Source organism: Schistocerca americana, chromosome 4 (genome assembly GCF_021461395.2).
Source record: "Schistocerca americana isolate TAMUIC-IGC-003095 chromosome 4, iqSchAmer2.1, whole genome shotgun sequence".
Classification (NCBI taxonomy): Eukaryota; Metazoa; Arthropoda; class Insecta; order Orthoptera; family Acrididae; genus Schistocerca; species Schistocerca americana.
Window position 1 is genome coordinate 465,740,751 of NC_060122.1, and position 19,378 is coordinate 465,760,128.

At 48.6% G+C, this 19,378-nt stretch overlaps 1 protein-coding gene across 1 annotated transcript in view; it reads right to left on the reverse strand.

Moving 5' to 3' along the window:
- Window positions 1-19,378, reverse strand: part of LOC124613545 (mucin-17-like) — a 412,749-nt gene that overhangs the window by 72,252 nt on the left and 321,119 nt on the right. Inside the window, exons 2-3 of the mRNA XM_047142257.1 lie at window positions 10,501-13,706; window positions 999-2,996 (exon numbers count right to left, since the gene is read on the reverse strand). Coding sequence (XP_046998213.1) covers window positions 999-2,996; window positions 10,501-13,706 — 5,204 coding nt within the window. The remainder of the gene's footprint in view (window positions 1-998; window positions 2,997-10,500; window positions 13,707-19,378) is intronic.

The window sequence follows — 19,378 nt, forward strand, 5'->3', positions numbered from 1 at the left end:
ATATATATCAGTAATAAATCAGAACGTTTATCACACAAGAAATTCAACTAATATTCGGAGAGAATACGATCAAATACCGTAAAATAGGTGATAGAGCTGTAGCGGAGACCGCGATAAGTAGTAGACATACGAATTTAAAAAATGTACTTATCGTAAAAAAGGCTGATAAATCGAACAAATATTATAATTCTTCCGAAGTGGAAGAAACAGTACTGTGTTTTTCGTTTGTAGCAGAAATTAAGAAAATAAAAATCGAAACTGTGTGCCAGACCTAGACTCGAACTCGGGACCTTTGCCTTTCGCGGGAAAGTGCTGTACCAACTGAGCTACCCAAGCACGACTCATGGCCCGTCCTCGCAGCTTTACTTCTGCCAGTATCTCGACTCCTACCTTCCAAACTTTACATAAGCTCTCCTGCGAACCTTGCAGAACTAGCAGTCCTTAAAGAAAGGATATTGCTGATACATGGCTTAGCCACAGCCTGGGGGATGTTTCCAGAATGAGATTTTCACTCTACAGCGGAGTGTGCGCTGATATGAAACTTCCTGGCAGATTAAAACTGTGTGCCGGACGGAGACACGAACTCGGGACCTTTGCCTTTCGCGGGAAAGTGCTCTACCAACAGAGTTCGAGACTCGAACTCTGTTGGTAGAGCACTTGCCCGCGAAAGGCAGAGGTCCCGAGTTCCAGTCTCGGTCCGACACACAGTTTTAATCTGTCAGGAAGTTTCATATCAGCGCACACTCCGCTGTAAAGCAAAATCTCATTCTGAAAATGAAAATTGATTATAGCTCTACATAGAAGCGCAGTTCAAAATGAACATCACACCCATTACAAACACGTTCTTGGCCAAAACCGACAGTTAGTATCGCAAATTCCTCGATAACCCTCAGTTACAGTATTGCCTCTTTATATCACTATGAAGAGAGACTTTTAGTCAATTGTTTCGGATAGCGTGGTTCCGTAAGTATGCCAGATGTTACAAAAAGGAAACCTACCTGAGAAGGCCTCTTCTTCTGTTCGCCGGTCTCTGGACTGCGCGGAATCTGCGCGTCTCCCGCCTCCGACGCCGTATCCGTCACCATGGAAACGTCAGTCAGCGAGTTGTTGTCGTTGTCGGGCGGCGGCGGCAGACTGCTGTCGCCGTCCGCAGCGCCCGCCCCGACCGATGTGGAGTCCGGCGGGCTGTCGCCAGCGGCGCCCTGCGGGGGTGGCGGGGGCGGCAGCGACGCCTGCGAGTCCTCGGCGACGGCGGGGGCGCCCGACGCGCTGGCGACGGACGCCGTCTCCGCCTCGGCCGCCTCCGGCACCGGCGTCGCCTCCGAGTCGGAGCGGCTGCTGCCCTGGCCGGGGGGCGGCGGCAGCGCGTCCTCGGACGGCGGCTCCGGCGTCGCGGTGCTCGTCAGCGGCGAGTCTTCGGCAGCGGCGGCCGCGGTGGAAGCGGCAGCAGAAGCGAGCGGCGGCGGCGCCGAGGCGGCGGCCGGTAAGCTCTCCGACAGCGACGCCTGGCTACTGAGGGGGGGCGACGGCAGCGCCGCGTCGCTAGACAGCGGCTCTCCCGCCTCCGACGGCGGAGAACTCCTCTCCTTGGGGGAGAGGGGCGCCGTCGGAGGTTCCGGCAAGCTCTCCACGGAGCCCGTCTCGTCCTTACTTATTTCGCCCACGTTCGAGGTTGCTGCTTCGGCGACCACTAGTGGGGTGACTTCCTCAGCTGCTTTCGGCTGTAGCGCATCCTCCAGTGCAGGTTCAGCACTCGACGGTGCCGTCGCCTCTTTCGGCGAGGGAGGTTTCACCACTGGCACTGCTTCGGATGGCGTCGGTTCTGCGTGCACCTCCTCCGAACCGTCACCTCCTTTCTCTATTTCATTCGACGCTTTACCGGCTTCTGGCTCTGACACGACAGGCACTTCTGTTTTCAGTTCCTCTTTACGAGTAGCTTTGTCCTCTTTCACTTCTTCCTCGACCTCCTTTACATCCTCGTTACCAGCCTCCGACGCATTTTGGCCTTGTCCCACATCACCTTTCTCTGAGCTCTCTGCAGCTACCGACGGCTCCTTCTTCGAATTTGCCTCAGGCTCTACAACGACACTCTGCGCTACGGGTGCCTCGACTGACGCCATAGCGAGTTTAGAAACTTCCTTCTCTGCCTGTGCGACCAAAGACGGCACAATATTCGCCGAAGCTTCTTTTCTAGTGGTCGCCTCCTGAGCAGTCCCGTCGGACGAGGATGGTTCAGTCTTGTCCGCAGAATCAGAAACTGCGCTGGAGGTTGGCTGAGGAGTTAAGGCAGCTGTCATTTCATCCGGTTTCGGTTCGGTTTCGGAACTTTCGGCTTTCGCGTCGAGCTTCTCGCCACCTGTCTGGGAATCTGGTTCCTCCGAAGGAGCGGAATTTTCCGGCTCGACCTTTCGAGAAGTACCTGCCTCCTCCTCGTCTGCACCGTTAGAGGACGGAGGCCGAGGGGTCGCTCCCGTCGTCTTCTCGGATTCGGCGCCGTTTTCCGCGGCCGTTTCGACGGCGACATTCGCTGCGGGTTTCTGGACGCTGTCGGGCACGTCCGCCGTGTCGGTGTCGGGCACGTTGTCGGCGAGCGAGACGTGGCTGGAGAAGGAGGCGGGCGGGCGCGCCTGCGCGGGGGCGGTCTTCTCCAGCAGGTCTTCCAGGGGCGGCACGGCGGCCTCGTGCAGACTCTCGGCGAGCGACGCCTGCGTGCCGAGCGGCGGCTGCGGCTGGGGCGGCAGGGCGTCCTCCGGGGGCGGCACGCTGGCCTCCGGGGGCTGGGCGCCGAGTGCCGCCTCCCTGCCGGCGGTCGCAGCAGCCGCAGCCGCCGCCACGGTGTCTTCCACCGGGGGCACGCTGGCCTCCAGCGTGGAGGCGCGCGACAGCGACGCGGCCGTCTCCAGCGGCGCTGCGCCGCCGGCGGGGGCGGTCTGGAGCATGTCCTCCAGCGGCGGCACGCACGCCTCCTCAGGGGCGGCCTCCGACTGCGGCACAGCCTGTCAAAAATTTAACTGCACTGGAAATACGAATATAACTGGCCGACATTATTATCAGATTAGGTGTGCCCCTATGACATCACAACTAGTCAAAGAGCAGCAGCACACTGGATGAAGAAAGGCAGACGCGACGAAATATTTGAAATTATAGGACAATACATCACAGAAAGGCGCCAACTAAACAGCAAACGAAATGAGACCTGGCTGACATAATGGGATTCGTCAGAAAAGGGGTGTCGCGTGTAATCCTTCTTTCCAAATATTAAGAAACGAATGAGGCTGAAACGTATAGAACCCGTACGCCGAGCGGTCCCTTTCCTCACGGGCCATGGTCCATGCCCAGAATACGTCCACTGCTTTGATATCAGACGAACACCAATATGCATCTGCGGAGAACTAGAAACTGCTGAACATGTCGCTTTACACTGTCGCAGACTCCCACACATACGACCAACGAACTGAGTATGACAACATACGACAAATTCTAGGACAACTGTACGATTGGCGCATACTGCATGTTATAACTATAATGTGCCACGTACCTGACACGAAAAAAATAAGAACAATCAGATACACGAAAACAGGAAAACACAAAAACAGGGGAGCAGAATACTAAGAATGACACAGACTCAAACTCAGAAATAGACTCAGATGCTGAAACAGATAAAGACAATGAGATTAATACACAGAGCTAGATGTAAGACAAGACAAAAGTAAGGAATACAGAAACGGATCAACTGTCGTAAAATATTTTAATATACACTGATGGAAAAATCACAACACCAAAGAATAATTAATGTAGAGCAATGAAATTTCGGGAATACATTTGTCTATGTTACGTATTAAAGTGATTGACATTGCAAGATCCCAGGTTAATCTAAGAGTGAGATAAGTCTTTCCAAATGGGAAATGCTGTTATACTAATAACCGGTGTAGATGCCACAACTTTGAATACAAGCAAGCAAACGTCTATGAATTATGTTGTACAGGTGTCGCATGTCAGTTTGTGGGATGGAGTTCCAAGCCTCTTGCAGTTGATCGGTCGATAGAGGGAGGGCTAATGCTGGTTGTGGATGACGGTGGATTCGCCGTCCGAAGATGTTCCATATGTGCTCGATTAGAGACAGCTCAGGTGATCGAATAGGCCACGGCAAGATTTCGACACTCTGTTGAGCATATTGGGTTACAACAGCCATATGTGGGCGACTGTTATCCTGTTAGAACCCCCCCCCCCCCGCGAAATGCTGTTGTTGAATGGGGCAGCACAACAGGTCGAATCACCAGATCGATATACAAATTTGTAGTCAGGATTCATGAAATAACCACGAGAGTGTTCCTGCTGTCGTAGGAAATCGGATCACAGACCTGATTCCAGATGTAGGTCCAGTGTGGCCAGCACGCAGAGAGGTTGGTTACAAGCCCTCAACTGGCCTCCTTCTAACCCACTCACGGCCACCACTGGCACCGAGGCAGAACCAGCTGTCACCACAAAACACAACAAATTTCCACCCTGCTCTCCAATGAGCTCTCGCTTGAGTCCACTGAGGTCAGTGTAATGCACGCTACACGGCATCTGGTTCAGAGCTGTCCTTGAAGTAAGCGATTTGTAACAGTTCCTTGCGTCACTATGGTGCCAACTGCTGCTCGGATTGCTGCTGCAGATGTAGTACGACGTACTAGTACCCCACGCCGAACACGAGGGTCTTGCCTCTCGGTAGTGCCACTTCGCCGTGCGGGGCCCGGTCTTCTTGCGATAGTACATTCGCGTGACCACCGCTGCCAGCAATTACGTACAGTGGCTAAATTCGCGCCAGGACTTTCTGCATTACTGCAGAAAGTACACCCAGCTACCCGTAGCCCTATTACACGACCTAGTTCAAACTCAGCGAGGTGCTGATAATGGCATCTTTGTCGCCTTAAAGGCATTCTTGACTAACATCAACTCGCCACGTTCATTGTGACAGGTAACTAACGCTCACGGCCGTTACAGCGTGTATTTCAAGCAAACACGATTTGTATCCTCACAGTGGCGCTACTAGTGCCACTGCTATGCGACTGGCGTGAAATTAAAATGGAAATCATCTTTCAGATGCAGATACACGCCTACCAACGTTCATTTATTCGCACAACTCCTTCTTTGTTTTGCGACTTTTTTCCGTCAGTGTATGTAAGAACGTCTTGTACAATGCCTGTAATTTAAATGATATAATTGTTCATTAAGCTTAATAAAGTAATTTATTAATTTTATCCATATTTTGCAGCTTAGGACGTGCCTGTATTCAAAACATTGTAGGTATGAATTAAACAGCGCCTTCAGTCAAACCTTCTTCGTATTTATTAACTACACGATGCATTTCGGACCCTGTGGGTCCATCATCAGGTGTAATTTGCCTCAATACATGTTTTATTTCTACTCCTGAATGAGGTGAAATGCATATTCCTGTCACGAAAAGGTTTAATGTTAGGTTATGAATTTCGTGAGTCGAACGCGGGAAATATGTGCAAAATAGTGGAAAATGAACAGTGTAAACTTGCTACATAATCCAAGGAAAGCATTTTTAACGCTTTAGTACCGGCAAACCTTTTTCTCTCCGTCGTTTTAGTACATGCCACTCCATTCAAGATGTACATTTGCACACACATATTTATAAAAACTTCACAGACGTTTTTGTACATGGTGTTGTCAAAGATGAATTTATTCGTAGTGCTAAAGATATAACTATTAAACAATTGACAAATTATAGGTACCGGTGTGTACAGGAATCTGGACCACCGCCTCTGAAGGTCTTGCGGTATGGAGGTACGACATGCAATGTATGGTTTTCATGGGCGGAAATTATGTTTATGTTGATCTCTATTCCAATTTTCTGTACAGGTTCCGGAACTCTCGGAAATCAAGATATTCTATGAATAAAAATTTACTGGTTCTTAGTTATTATATCTTCTTTCAGTCACAGTTGCAGTAGGGGGCTCTGTTATGAGGAAATTCATCGGCTACAAATTGTGTTTCAGATGACAGAGAAAAATATTGAAATGTATTCGAGAACTGAGTCCTAGAAAATCCTGTAAGAAACATTTAAGTCAGTGCAATATAATGATACTTCCAAGTCTCCACATGTATAAATACTTAATATACGTCAAAGAAAATATACAGAAATTTACTCCGAGAACATATATAACTTACATTTACACAGTACCAGAAACACTGTCAAGGCTGTCAATGATATATAATAGGCACAGAAACTTAAGTCTGAAGATGTACTAGTAAATAAACTTAAGATAGTGATAGCGGTATAATTTAAAAATAAGACGGATATATTAACCAGTTGAACAGTAGCAGTACTTACAAAGTAATTTGAAGGACATGTATAATGAGGAAAAAGTCTGAGTACTTATAAATGAGAGTATCACGGCTGTGTACTTACACAAATCACATATAGAATCCCAATATACTTTTTCATTCATATAAAATGTAGTTATCACATATATAATATATTTTACTGTGCATTATACTTTGCACAGTTTCAAACTGCAAATATATAATGGAAGAGATTGTGTATTTATTTTTATATAATTGCATAGGTATGTAAAGAGATCTACCATAATGTAAATTAAGCAATGAGAATCATCAATTTATAAATGGCTTAAAAAGTGAATGTATTTAATTAAATTACGCGTGAGAATTCAACTGAGAAGCCAACTGCATGATAAATATGCTGTAAGGCTAACAAATAACCATGTAAAACATGCAAACATCTAAAAAAAATCTTACAGTTGCTGCTGCACTCTGCTGGCATCATCGGAACTACTTCAGCGTTCTCTCCGCCTTCTACAGCAGGTAGGTTTGTAAAACGACAATTTTGAATGCGATTACTTGGTAGCTGTTACAAGTGCGTGTGTAAATACGCCTTGGTCACTTAAGCGGTGTTCTTGGACTGATTTTGAATGTATTTTTTCTTGACCAGAAGTGGATACTGATGAGGAGTACACTGAAACATCCAGCGGAAGTTGCGAAGCATTCAGTAGCAGTCTCATAAGTGACGGATGGTTCGGCAATGAAGCTGAATCGTCTAGAATATAGATAGATTTATCTGCGGGACTTACAGATCTTGAAGTCAGTGTGTTCTGACGATATCTATGCAGCACCTCTAAAGTTTTCATTTACTGGAAGTCGAGGACTGAAGTCAGAGTAAAAAGTTAAGAGCTTGACGGGAAAACTGGTTGTGAAGTAGCATCCAGGTGTGGAGGTAAATCTAGAAAGCGATGTCACTAATCAAATGATGACAGCCCCCTCCGTCTTATTGAAAAACGTTTTGCAGCACATGTTCTAGCTTCAAATGAAAATGAGAAAACAACAAAAACGAGGAACGTTTATGCATAAAAAATATCAGAAGAGTATCAAATTACCAACTCAAAGCGTGTGATGTCGGACTGCGAGCGGCTTCATATTTAGAAAACTAGAAAACACAGAAAATATTGACTCTCCGACTAAGTTTTTAGAAATTATGATGTTCTAAAACATTTTCAAGGTTTGTAAATTCTGCTTTGTTTTAGCGAAAGAAGCAAATTTTAATAAACATTCACTAACTAAGAATCTAATGGAGTTAAAACTGTAACGGAGTCCTGAAACAGTATATTATTAAACTAGGAACCTGAGGGCAAGACAGATGAATAGCTTATCAAAAAGCCCGTTATCGGTAGAGAAGTATACGTGCAATTTCTTAAATTGTGTTATTGAAATCCTCCAGTAATTCTCTCTCCACCAACTACCGATAGCAACTTCCGATGGCCCCTAAAAAATAAGTACGTCATTGGAAACAGTAGATATGGAATTTTCGAATATTAACCAGACACAAAATTAATCTCCTCTTTGCGTATTATTATTTTCCATAATCTCGTTTCGATATTTCAACCAATTTCAAATTATAAACTTTACAATGAAATAATGTTAAATAGGAAAATAGTTTCTGGTGTTCTGCAAAATTATTTTGTATTTATTTGGTCACGCACCGTTTTTCACCTTCTTAGGCCATCTTCAAGTGACAACTGAGATGGTGTGTCACATAAGCCAAACATGATGTAAATATCTTAATTTGTTTGGATGCTGTAACACATTAAAGTTGTACCGTACCTTTTGAGACACACTGTACTTATTCTGGAATTGGAAGCAATTCTGCTACACACATTTGAGCAGCAACGATTATGTTATGTGATTCTACTGGATTTACTTCAGATTAGTGCAAAAGGTCTGTTAATATGTTTATACATTCATCAATGGAACATCTGTACATAAGCTAGTGTTTTGAAACAGTATAGTTGCAGAACATGAGGAAATGTTGTCCAGTTTAATATTGTTGCCATATTCTGCCAAGCACAGATGAAAAATCAGTTAGTCTTATACACTGAAGCGCCAAAGAAACTGGTATAGGGAACCGTATTCAAATACAGAGATATGTAAACAGGCAGCTGTGGTCGGCAACGCCTATGCAAAACAAGTGTCTGGCGCAGTTGTTAGATCGGTTACTGCTGCTACAATGGCGAGTTATCAAGATTTAAGTGAGTTTGAATGTGGTGTTATAGTCGGCGCACGAGCGATGGGACACAGCATATCCAAGGTAGCGATGAAGTGAGTTGTTTCTCGCACGACCATTTCACGAGTGTACCGTGAATATCAAGAATCCAGTAAAGGCCGGCCGGTGTGGCCGAGCGGTTCTAGGCGCTCCAGTCTGGAACCGTGCGATCGCCACGGTCGCAAGTTCGAATCTTGCCTCGGGCATGGATGTGTGTGATGTCCTTAGGTTAGTTAGGTTTACGTAGTTCTAAATTCTAGAGGACTGATGACCTCAGATATTAAGTCCCATAGTGCTCAGAGCCATTTGAACAAATCCCGTAAAACATCAAATCTCCGACATCGCTCGGCCAGAAAAAGATCTTACAAGAACGGGACCAACTACGACTGAAGAGAATCGTTGAACGTGACAGAAGTGGGACCCTTCTGCAAATTGCTGCAGATTTCAATCCTGGGCCATCATCAAGTGTCAGCCTGCAAATCATTCAACGAAACAACATCGATATGGGCTTTCGCAGCGTACTATTGAGGACTGCACGACACAAAGCATTACGCCTCGCCTGGGCCCGTCAGCACTGCCATTGGACTCTTGATGACTGGAAACATGTTGCCTGGTCGGACGAGTCTCGTTTCAAATTGTATCGAGCGGATGGACACGTATGGGTATGGAGACAACCTCATAAATCCATGGACCCTGCATGTCAGCGGGCGACTGTTCAAGCTGGTAGAAGCTCTTTAATGGCGTGGGCGTGGGCAGCTGGAGTCATATGGGACTCCTGATACGTCTAGATACGACTCTGACAGATGACACGTAAGTATCCTGTCTGGTCACATGCATCCATTCATGTCCATTGTACTTGGGCAATTCCAGCAGGACAATGCAATACCCCATACATGCAGGATTGTTATAAAAAAGATACTGGCAGAAGTAAAGCTGTGAGTACCGGGCGTGAGTCGTGCTTCGGTAGCTCAGTTGGTAGAGCACTTGCCCGCGAAAGACAAAGGTCCCGAGTTCGAGTCTCGGTCGGGCACACAGTTTTAATCTGTCAGGAAGTTTCATATCAGCGCACACTCCGCTGCAGAGTGAAAATCTCATTCAGGATTGTTATAGATTCGCTCCTGGGACATTGTTATGAGTTTAAACACTTCTGCTAGCCACCAGACTGCCCAGACATGACGATTGTTGAGTAAATCTGTGAGGCCTTGCAACGTGCTGTTCAGGAGAGATGTCCACGCGGTCGTATTCTTAACGGATTTATGGACAGCCCTGCAGGATTCGTGGTGTCAGTCCTTCCAGCACTACTTCAGACATTAGTCGAGTCCATGCAATGTCGTATTGCGGCACTTCTGCGTGCTCTGGTGGGCCGTAAACGATATTAGGCAGGTATACCAGTTTGTTTGGCTCTTCAGTGTACATTCATCAGTGGAAGATTTGCAAATAAGCTAGTGTTGTGAGACGGTTTGGTGGCAGAACATTTGGAAGTATTTTCCTGTTTAATATTATTGTCGCATTCTGCCAAGCACCGATGGAAAATTCAGTTAATCGTATAGCACTCCGTCTTCAGGCCACAAGTGGCCCATCGGGACTATCCGAACGCCGTGTCATCCTCAGATGAGGATGCGGATAGGACAGGCGTGTGGTCAGCACACCGCACTCCCGGACGTTATTATAGTTTTCTTTGACCGGAGCCGCTACTATTCAGTCGAGTAGCTCCTCAGTTGGCATCACGGGACTGAAAAATGGCAACAGCTCATGGCGGCCCAGATGGTCACCCATCCAACTGCCGTCCACGCCCGACAGCGCTTAACCTTGGTGATCTGGCGGGAACCGGTGTAGCCACTGCGGTAAGACCGTTGCCAGTTAATCTTATAATTAAGCATTAAATCTTAGGCCGTTAAAAGTTGCTGACGCACGTGAACCCCGTTACAACGTACCTGCTTAGCGTCTGCCGCTGTCTCGGGCTTGTCGCCAGGCTGGGCGACCTTCTGCCTGGTCTGGTAGCCCCTGAAGGTGGCCTGTATGGTGGTGGCGGCGGCGTCCAGCACCCTCTCGTGGTAGGCGGCGCCCTCCTGTGGCGGAGCCGGCGGCGGCTGGACCGCTGCCTCGCCCGTCTCCGAGTTGGACGCCTGGCTCTGCTGGAACTCCTTGCGCGTCCGGAAGCCGCGGAAGTTGGCCTGGATGGTCGTCGCCGCCGCTTCCAGATCCGCCGCGGCCGGACTCGCGCCAGCCTCCTGGCACGCCTCCGCCAGCTGCTGCTCGATGCTGGACTGCTCCGGCGTGGCTTCACCGGGCTCTCCCCCTGCTCCCTCGTTCTTGAGCTGCTGGCGCGTCTTGTAACCTCTGAACGTCGCCTGTATAGATGCCGCGGCAGCGTGCAGTGCCGCTTCGTCCGTAGCGCCGGACACTTCCGGCGCTTGCGTGGTGCTAACTCCGTCCTCCGCCTGCGCTCTGCTCTCTTCCTTATCATCGACGTCTCCCTTGTTCTTCAACTGCTTCCGCGTATGATGGCCCCGGAACGCAGCCTGGATGGTAGTGGCGGCCGACTCGAGAACTGGCGACTCTGCGTCTCGGACGGCGTCTCCGGCCTTCGTGACGACAGCTGCCGCTGAATCGTCGGCGATGTCCTTGGCGGCATCGATAAGTTCCTCTTTCTTTAGTTGCTGCCGCGTCTGGTAGCCTTTGAACGCGGCTTGAATTGTCGTAACAGCCGATTCGATAACAGACGCGTCATCTACTTTGACGTCCTTAACATCTTTCTCCGCCTCAATTTCAGTCTTCTCTCCCCCAATTTCCAGGTTAGTCCCTTTGGCTTCGACGGTTTCTTCTTTGGAATCGGGCTTTGGAGTTTCTTTTTTCTCCTCCAGTTCCTTAACCTCCGGCTTCTTTTCCTCCATTTCGATTTTCTCTTGGACGACATCCTTAGCTTTGCCACTTTCCTCTGTAGCTTCCGTCTTACCTTCTTTCTGAAGTTCTTGTCGCGTTTTGTAGCCCCTGAAAGTTGCCTGAATGGTGGTGGCTGCCGATTCCAAAGCAGAGGGGTCGCTGTCCAAAAGGACAGCGTCATTAACTTCTTCAGTTACCGGTTGCTGATCTTTTGTATCCTGATCTGTAGACACAGCTTCGCCAGGTATTTGTTCATCCTTCGCGGCTTCTTGCAGTTTCTCCTGCTTTACCTGCTGTCTCGTCTGGTACCCTCTGAAAGTAGCCTGAATCGTCGTGGCTGCCGATTCGAGGGCGGTTTTGTCTTCGTCACCAATCAGAGACTCCGGTATCGTTCCTTTATCAGCATCCACATTGGCATCGATTACGACGCTGTCATTTTTCGTTGCAACGATGCCTTCTTCCTTGAGTTTTTGTCTCGTCTGATGTCCTCTGATAGTCGCCTGTATCTTGGTGGCTGCAGCTTCCAGCTCTTCCGGTGCCTCATTTTCCTTAGGCTGATCCTTAAGCTCGTCAGATCGCTTCTCTTCCTGAGACTCGCTAGTCGCGCCATTTTTCAATTCCTGGCGCGTCTTATAGCCTCGAAAGCCCGCCTGTATCTTAGCAGCGGCAGCGCCCAGCACTTCTTCGTCTACAGCGGAGTCCTCCAGTTCGCTGCCCGCTGTGGCCAGCACCGAATGAGGCGTGTCGGCGCGCGAGTCTTGCCTGCTCTCCACCATCGACGCGGTCGTAGCCTCGCTCTGCCCTCTATTCGGGGAGCTGGTAAGTACTTCATCCACACTCTCCGTGTCAGTGGCCTGTTTGGCAGAGTCGTGTGCAGCCGTAGACGGAGGTTCCTGATCCACTGACGTCGTCGGACTTTCGGCGGGCTCTTTTCGCACCCTCTGCCGTGTGGGAATAACGATCGGTTCCTCGTCGTCGGAAGATGTCGGCGTCCTGTCAGGTGCGGGCGATACTGTGATGCTGACCGTCGGCGTCGGAATCTCGCCCGTTTCCGGTGAGCCAGCAGTCGGAGAAGCGGGACCGTCCGCTGATGGCGTAACTAGGACGGTGGTCGGTGTGACGGCACTGGTAGTGGGCAGCTCACCAGTCTCTGGAGACGGTGAGGGAATGTCAGGTATTGACGTCGGGCGCTCTGCGGAACTGATTTCGGCAGTAGACGGTCCAGGCGTTGGCTCATCTGGTGCAGGTACTGCAGAAGTAGCAGCAGCCTCTTTCTCGACGACTGCAGGTGCTTCTGGGATCGCTACTTTCGCTTCAGTGACGTCAGATGAGGGTGTATCAGATTTAGACGGAGTCATCTTTCCGTCGGTCGCCGGTGACTCGGGTTTTTCCTCGGCTTTCACTGCAGGTGACTCTGATACGACTTCCGCAGCCAGTTCTGGAGATTTCACACTGGGTGACTGTGGAATTTCGGACACCTGTTTAGTTTCCTGCTGTGCTGTAGATGCATCCTTGTCGCTGACTGGAGACACCGGCTTCTGTTCTCCAGTCGGACTATCGGTTTTCGTTGTCTCCTTCGCCCCTGGGGGAGTAGTTGGTGAAGCAGGTTTGGACTCCTGTTTGACCTCGACCGACGCCGTCACGGGTGACCCGACGGGAGACTTCTCAGAGGATGCCGGGCGCTCTCGCTTGACTTCCGCAGCGACGCCGGTAGGGGATGTTACGGCCTTGGCGGGGAACTCTGGAGCTTTGCTGGCAGCCGCTTTATCGGCTTTTGCAGGCTCGGGAGTCTCCGGGAAGGACGCTATGGGCTGAACAGCCGCGGCCCCGGTGGCGCTGCTGAGGCTGACGTTGGAGGTGGAGGACGAGGGCCTCCTGGCGTGCCTGGGGCCGCCCTCGCCCTCCTTCTCAGGCGCCGGAGCCGGCGCCGGCGCGGGGGCCGCCGTGATGACGTCCTCCGGCCGCACGGCGCTCCTGGCCGGAGACTTGGCTCCCGCGCTGGACACATTGGACTTGATCTCGTCTGTCTTCTCTGCCGCTACGGGCTTGGCCGCGCTGTCGCTAGCTCCAGACTTCTTCCTCTCGGCTTCCGGCTTCTTCTCAGCTTCGCCATCCTGCTGCTGGGCGAGTTTCACCTCGTTGGCGTCGACGATGACCAGGTCTTTGTCGAGCAGAGCGTCCTCGTCGGTGGAGTTGCCGATGAGCGGCGGCTTATCTGAGCCCTGCGTCGAAGACGGCGACAGACCTGCGCTGTGCGCTGAAACAGTAATCGGCTCGCTGTACACATTCTGCAAAGTACATAATCCGTAAAATCAAATTTATTTAGAGTACTACTGAAAGTAAGGAAAACAGATATCCGTGCCTAAATAGCTTTTCCGTTTGCGATATTCTTTAGAAAGCTAGAAACAGAAAGAAGCAATGAACCGTCAGTATTTACGACCGGCCAACATCGTTATCATCAAGGGTATCTACATCCATCCTGCACAAGCCACTTTATCGTGTATGCGGGACTTACTTCCCGTTCGATTGTCACTTCCTCCGTTTCGTGTCCACGCGAGTAATGCACGGGAAGAAAGACTGTCGCTAAGTCTCTGTTAGAGCACCAATGTTTTTTTAATTTTACCTTCATGGTCTTTTCGCGAGAAATATGTCATAGGAAGTAGTATGCTGGTTGACGCTTCGAGAAACATACCCTCTCGGAATATGTAGCAGTAAACCACGTAGTGGTCCTACAGCACCTCTCCTCTAGCGCCTTGATTCCAACGAACATTGCTGTATCGCTGCCTTGATTATTAAACGAATCTGTGCCAAACTCTCTGAGTGTCGTGATACATGGGGTAAGACACTGGACAGACCCCTGTCTGGGCACCCAGATTTAGCTTTCCCGTTAGTTTCCCAAAATCTTTTAAGGCGAACGCCGGAATTATTGATATCGCGTGCACCAATTACAGCAACAAAATTGCTACACATATTTAACAAAAATAAATACACATCTGGAACGAAGAAGCGGCTGAGCCACAGTCCTACAATATTTTTGGTAAGAATACACCACCACTGGGTTATATAGTTCTGTATATTTCCTGTGTTCGGTCTAGATTTCGAATTTCACGTCATCATCGAGTACAATGTTGAAAGCAAGAATATGCCAATAAAAAGACTCAAAGTAAAAAAAAATTGCAAAATTTAAAAAATATTACATTTAAGCTGGTATAAAATTACGGATATGCCCTTACATTTTATAACAATAACGTATTTTACTATGCAATGTGCAGGATGACATTATTTCACGCCATTATCGGATACAACGCTACAAGCAAAACATGCAAATAATAGGTCATAGAGCAAAAAAAAATAAAAGTATTACATGTAAGCTGATATACAGTTACGAGAGATGCATTTACTTCTTAGACCGTTACCAATATTTTGCTGTGTATTATGTAGGATAACATATACACAGATCACATTTGCTTAACATGTTACAAAAAGTGCTAAATTAATTTCATGCAGGAAAGCAGCACATCATCGTACAAGCACATCGTATCTGGGAAAATCAGCCCAAATGAGGTAACGCAAGACTAGCATCTGCCTTTAAGATGTAACTGTGAAGGTGGTGTCAATCAGTGTAGATTCTGTTCCATTTACATCACGTTAAGTAAATGTGATGAACTGTGTATATGTGATCTGCACAGCACACAGAAAAGTGTTGTTAACGGTCTAAGAAGTGCATCTCTCGTCTTGTATATCAACTTACATCTAATATTTTTTACTTTATGGCCTATTGCTTGCATGTTTTGCTTCTAGCATTGTACTTGATAATGGCGTAAAATAATATGTCATATTGCACAGTACACAGTAAAATACCTTACTGGTCTAAAATGTAAGTGCATGTCTCACAATTTTATATCACCTTGCATCTAATTTTTTCAATTTTTTTACTTTATGTCTTTCTATTTTCACATACTTGTGCTTAGTATTGTACTCAATAATGGCATGAAAGCCGAACTCTAGATTGTACACAGGAAATATACAGAAATATACAATCACATGGCGGTGTATTCCTTAAACAACATGTGGAACTATTTATAATATACAGGATGTCTCAGAAATACTCTTACGGACTTTGGATACAGGTTCCTTAGAACAAAACAAGAAAAAATTTTAATATTAACATAGATCCGAAGAGCTTTCATTTTCGACTTTTGCATGTGTATGTATGGATGTGTGTGTGTATGTGTGTGTGTGTGTGTGTGTGTGTAAGGAACTTGTCCCCAAAGTTCTTAATAGTATTTTTTAAAAAAGTTGTACGGGGGTTGCCCAGAAAGTAATGCATCGCATTTCTTTTTTCTCAGCCGAAAGTAATGCTACGAATGCGAAACGTTACGTATGTATTATTTGAAGTCTACTGAGTGAGCGCACCAAGTTTCCGTCACTTCCGACAGATATCGTAGCTGCAGTACAGTTTCAAAATGGCGTCTGTAGGTGATGTAAGCTACAAGCAACGTGCCGTCATTGAATTTCTCACTGCAGAGAAAGAAACTGTGGCGAATAGTCGCAAACGCTTGTGCAAAGTCTATGAAACACCTCTTGTCGACAGAAGTACAGTTAGTCGCTGGACACTGCAGGTGAGGCCATCAGAAGGCGGTTCGGCGGAGCTTCAAGATTTACAGCGGTCGAGGAGACTTCCACAGCTGTCACACCTGACATGTTGCTGCGAGCTGATGTTGTCATTCGCGAGGACAGACGCATTCGTGAAAGACATTTTGAGGACGATGAGGAGGTGATTTACACAGTGGCGCACTGGATCCGCCACCAGAACAAGGATTGGTACCGAAAAGGCACATGCGCCCTTGTTTCGCGCAGGAGGAGAACCATACAACAGGATGGAGACTACGTGGAAACATAGGGTATGTAAAACATCATTAATTTGTTGTGTGTAGTTCTCATTATCTTCAATAAACAAGTGTTGAAGAAAAAAATGCGGTGCATTACTTTCTGGGCTACCCTCTTATAAACATTCAGTGGCCAGACTACACACGAACGTCGGAAGATTCACTGCAATTGAGTGCCTCGTTGGATGCTTCTCGCAGACTCTTGATACCAACAGGCAAACGTCTGTTAGAGCACTCATTTACACTGTGCCTCATTCTCTGAATATAATCACAGCCACACATACTGTCAGTGCAAAGGCCCCACTTTTGCAAGTTGTATTTGCACATACCTCCTCCAGTCCGAAATCTATTAAGCTGTACCCACATCTCCCCTAGGATAACGAAAGCCTGGAACTTTAATAGTTGGATTGTCAATAAGTTCATTATTCCAGGTTTTCGTGGTTTGTCAGTCACGCCTCCATTCAATGCCATCCTTTGAAAAGAACACAATATACTCCCGGAAAAAATTAGTACACCTGGAAAGAGGACAGTATCACAGCACAGGTAAGAGGGCTTGTGAGCCCAGACGTGTCAACACGAACTGCTGCGAACCAGATATTGGCAGTGGGACTACTGGTACGCACAACTCCAGCCCGTCTTGGACCCACGCCACGGTATCGACGTGCACGGCTCCACTGGCGCCGTCAGTGGCTCATTTATAAGATGGAATGGTGCGTCGTGTTCTTCACCGAAGGAAGCAGATTCACCCCAGATCATAACTGCAGGTGAAGGTCCAGTGTGTCTACCATGCAGACAGGTCAGTTGCAGGCGCTCAACTGACCTCCTTCTAACCAACACTGGGCCATCACTGGCACCGAGCCAGAACCAGCTTTCACCAGAAAACACAACAGACCTCCAACTTTTCCTCCAATGAGGGCTCGCTTGACACCACCCTATTCGCAAATGGAATGCACCCTAAGGACGTCTGGCTCGGAGCTGTTCCTAAAATAACCGATTTGTAACAATTCATTGTGTCACTGTGGTACCAACTGCCGCTCAGATTTCTGCTGCAGATACAGTACGATGCAACAGTGCCGTAGGCCTCCAGGTAATGTCACGTGGCCGTCCGGGACAGGTCTTCTTGTGACCGTACCCTCCCGTAACCGCAGTGCCAGTAGTCATGGACAGTTACTACACTTTTGCCAAGTCTTTCTGCAATATCTCAGAAGGGACATTCAGCTCCTCGTAGCTCTATTACACGACCACGTTCAAACTCAAAGAGGTGTTGACAAGTCTGTCTTTGTCGCCTTAAAGGCATTCGTGACCAACATCAGCTCACCACGTCCAGTGTCCGCCCCGATAGCTGAGTGGTCAGCGTGACGGATTGCCATCCTACGGTCCTGGGATCGATTCCCAGCTGGATCGGGGATTTTATCCGCTAAGGGACTGGGTGTTGTGTTGGCTTCATTATCATTTCATCCCCATCCGGCGCGCAGGTCGCCCAATGTGGCGTCGAATGTAATAAGATCTGCACCAAGGCGGCGGGACCCGCCCCGGAAGGGGCCTCCCGGCCAATGACGACAAACGCTCGTTTCATTTCCTTTACTACGTCCAGTCTCAAAGGCAACTAACGCTCACGGCGCTACTAGCGCCACTCTTACATGACTGTCGCGAAATCTGAAAGTACATCATCTTTCATATACAGAAACACTTCTACCAATTTTTGCATATGTCGTACAACTCCTCCTGCGTGTTGCCATTTTTGTCCATCACTGTACGTACGCATGTCGGTGTAGAGCATGGTTCAAAATGGTTCAAATGCCTCTGAGCACTATGGGACTTAACTTCTGAGGTCATCAATCCCCTAGAACTTAGAACTACTTAAACGTAACTAACTTAAGGACATCACACAGATCCATGCCCAAGGCAGGATTCGAACCAGCGACAGTAGCGGTCGCGCGATTCTAGACTGTAGCGCCTAGAACCGCTCGGCCACTAGAGCATGGAAATTACCGTATGCCATTGTTGGCTGGGAGGTCCCATCCGGGAAAGTTCGGCCGCCAAGTGCAAGTCTTACCGTAGTCGACGCCACATTGGGCGACTTGCGTGAAGATGGTGAGGATGAAATGATAATGATGACAACACAACACCCAGTCCACGAGCGGAGAAAATCTCCAACCCGGCAAGAATCGAACCCGGGCCCGCATGCATGGGAGACAGGCACGCAGCTAAGTTGGCGGACGATGTTGAGCAGCTCCGTTTGGATAAGGATGGGTAAGAAAATTGGCCGCCTCCTCTTCAAAGAACCACCTCCTCCATTCGCCTTAAGCGGTTTAGGTAAACATCGAAATATCTTAATATGTATGACCAGACGGGGACTTGAGTCCCAGCCGTCCCGGCTACGAGTCGAGTGCCTTCATCACGGCCGGGGCTTGCCCTCGCTCTGTGTGGCGACAGGAAGCGGAGCAGGCAGGAACACAGCCAGCTGTGCTGTGCTAGGCCGGCCCCGCTCTTGAACGTGCCGCCCGCAATCGATGCTGACATCGACTGCGCCCCGCGGCGGCCGCCTTTGATGGGCGCAGGCGGCGGCCCGTCAGATGTCGCGCACCGATTACTCTGGCCGCCGCGCGCGCCTCACCGTCAGCCGTGTGAACACGTCCCACGCTCACAGACTGCACCCTAGGTCCGGCGCCCCCATGTATGCACTCATTTCGATTTAGGTCTCCGAGGTCACCGCCTTTTGACGATTTTTCCAATTTTACCAATTTACACTCACGAGGAGAAAAATGCAAGTTCAAATGGTTCAAGTGGCTCTGAGCACTATGGAACTTAGCATCTGAGGTCATCAGTCCCCTAGAACTTAGAACTACTTAAACCTAACTAACCTAAGGACATCACACACATCCATGCCTGAGGCAGCATTCGACCCTGCGATCGTAGCGGTCGCGCGGTTCCGGACTGAAGCGCTTAGAACCGCTCGGTCACAGCGGCCGGCAAAGTGCAATAACGCGATTTTCAAGAAACTCAGAAACTTCCCTTAATGGAAGAGGAGAAAAATAGG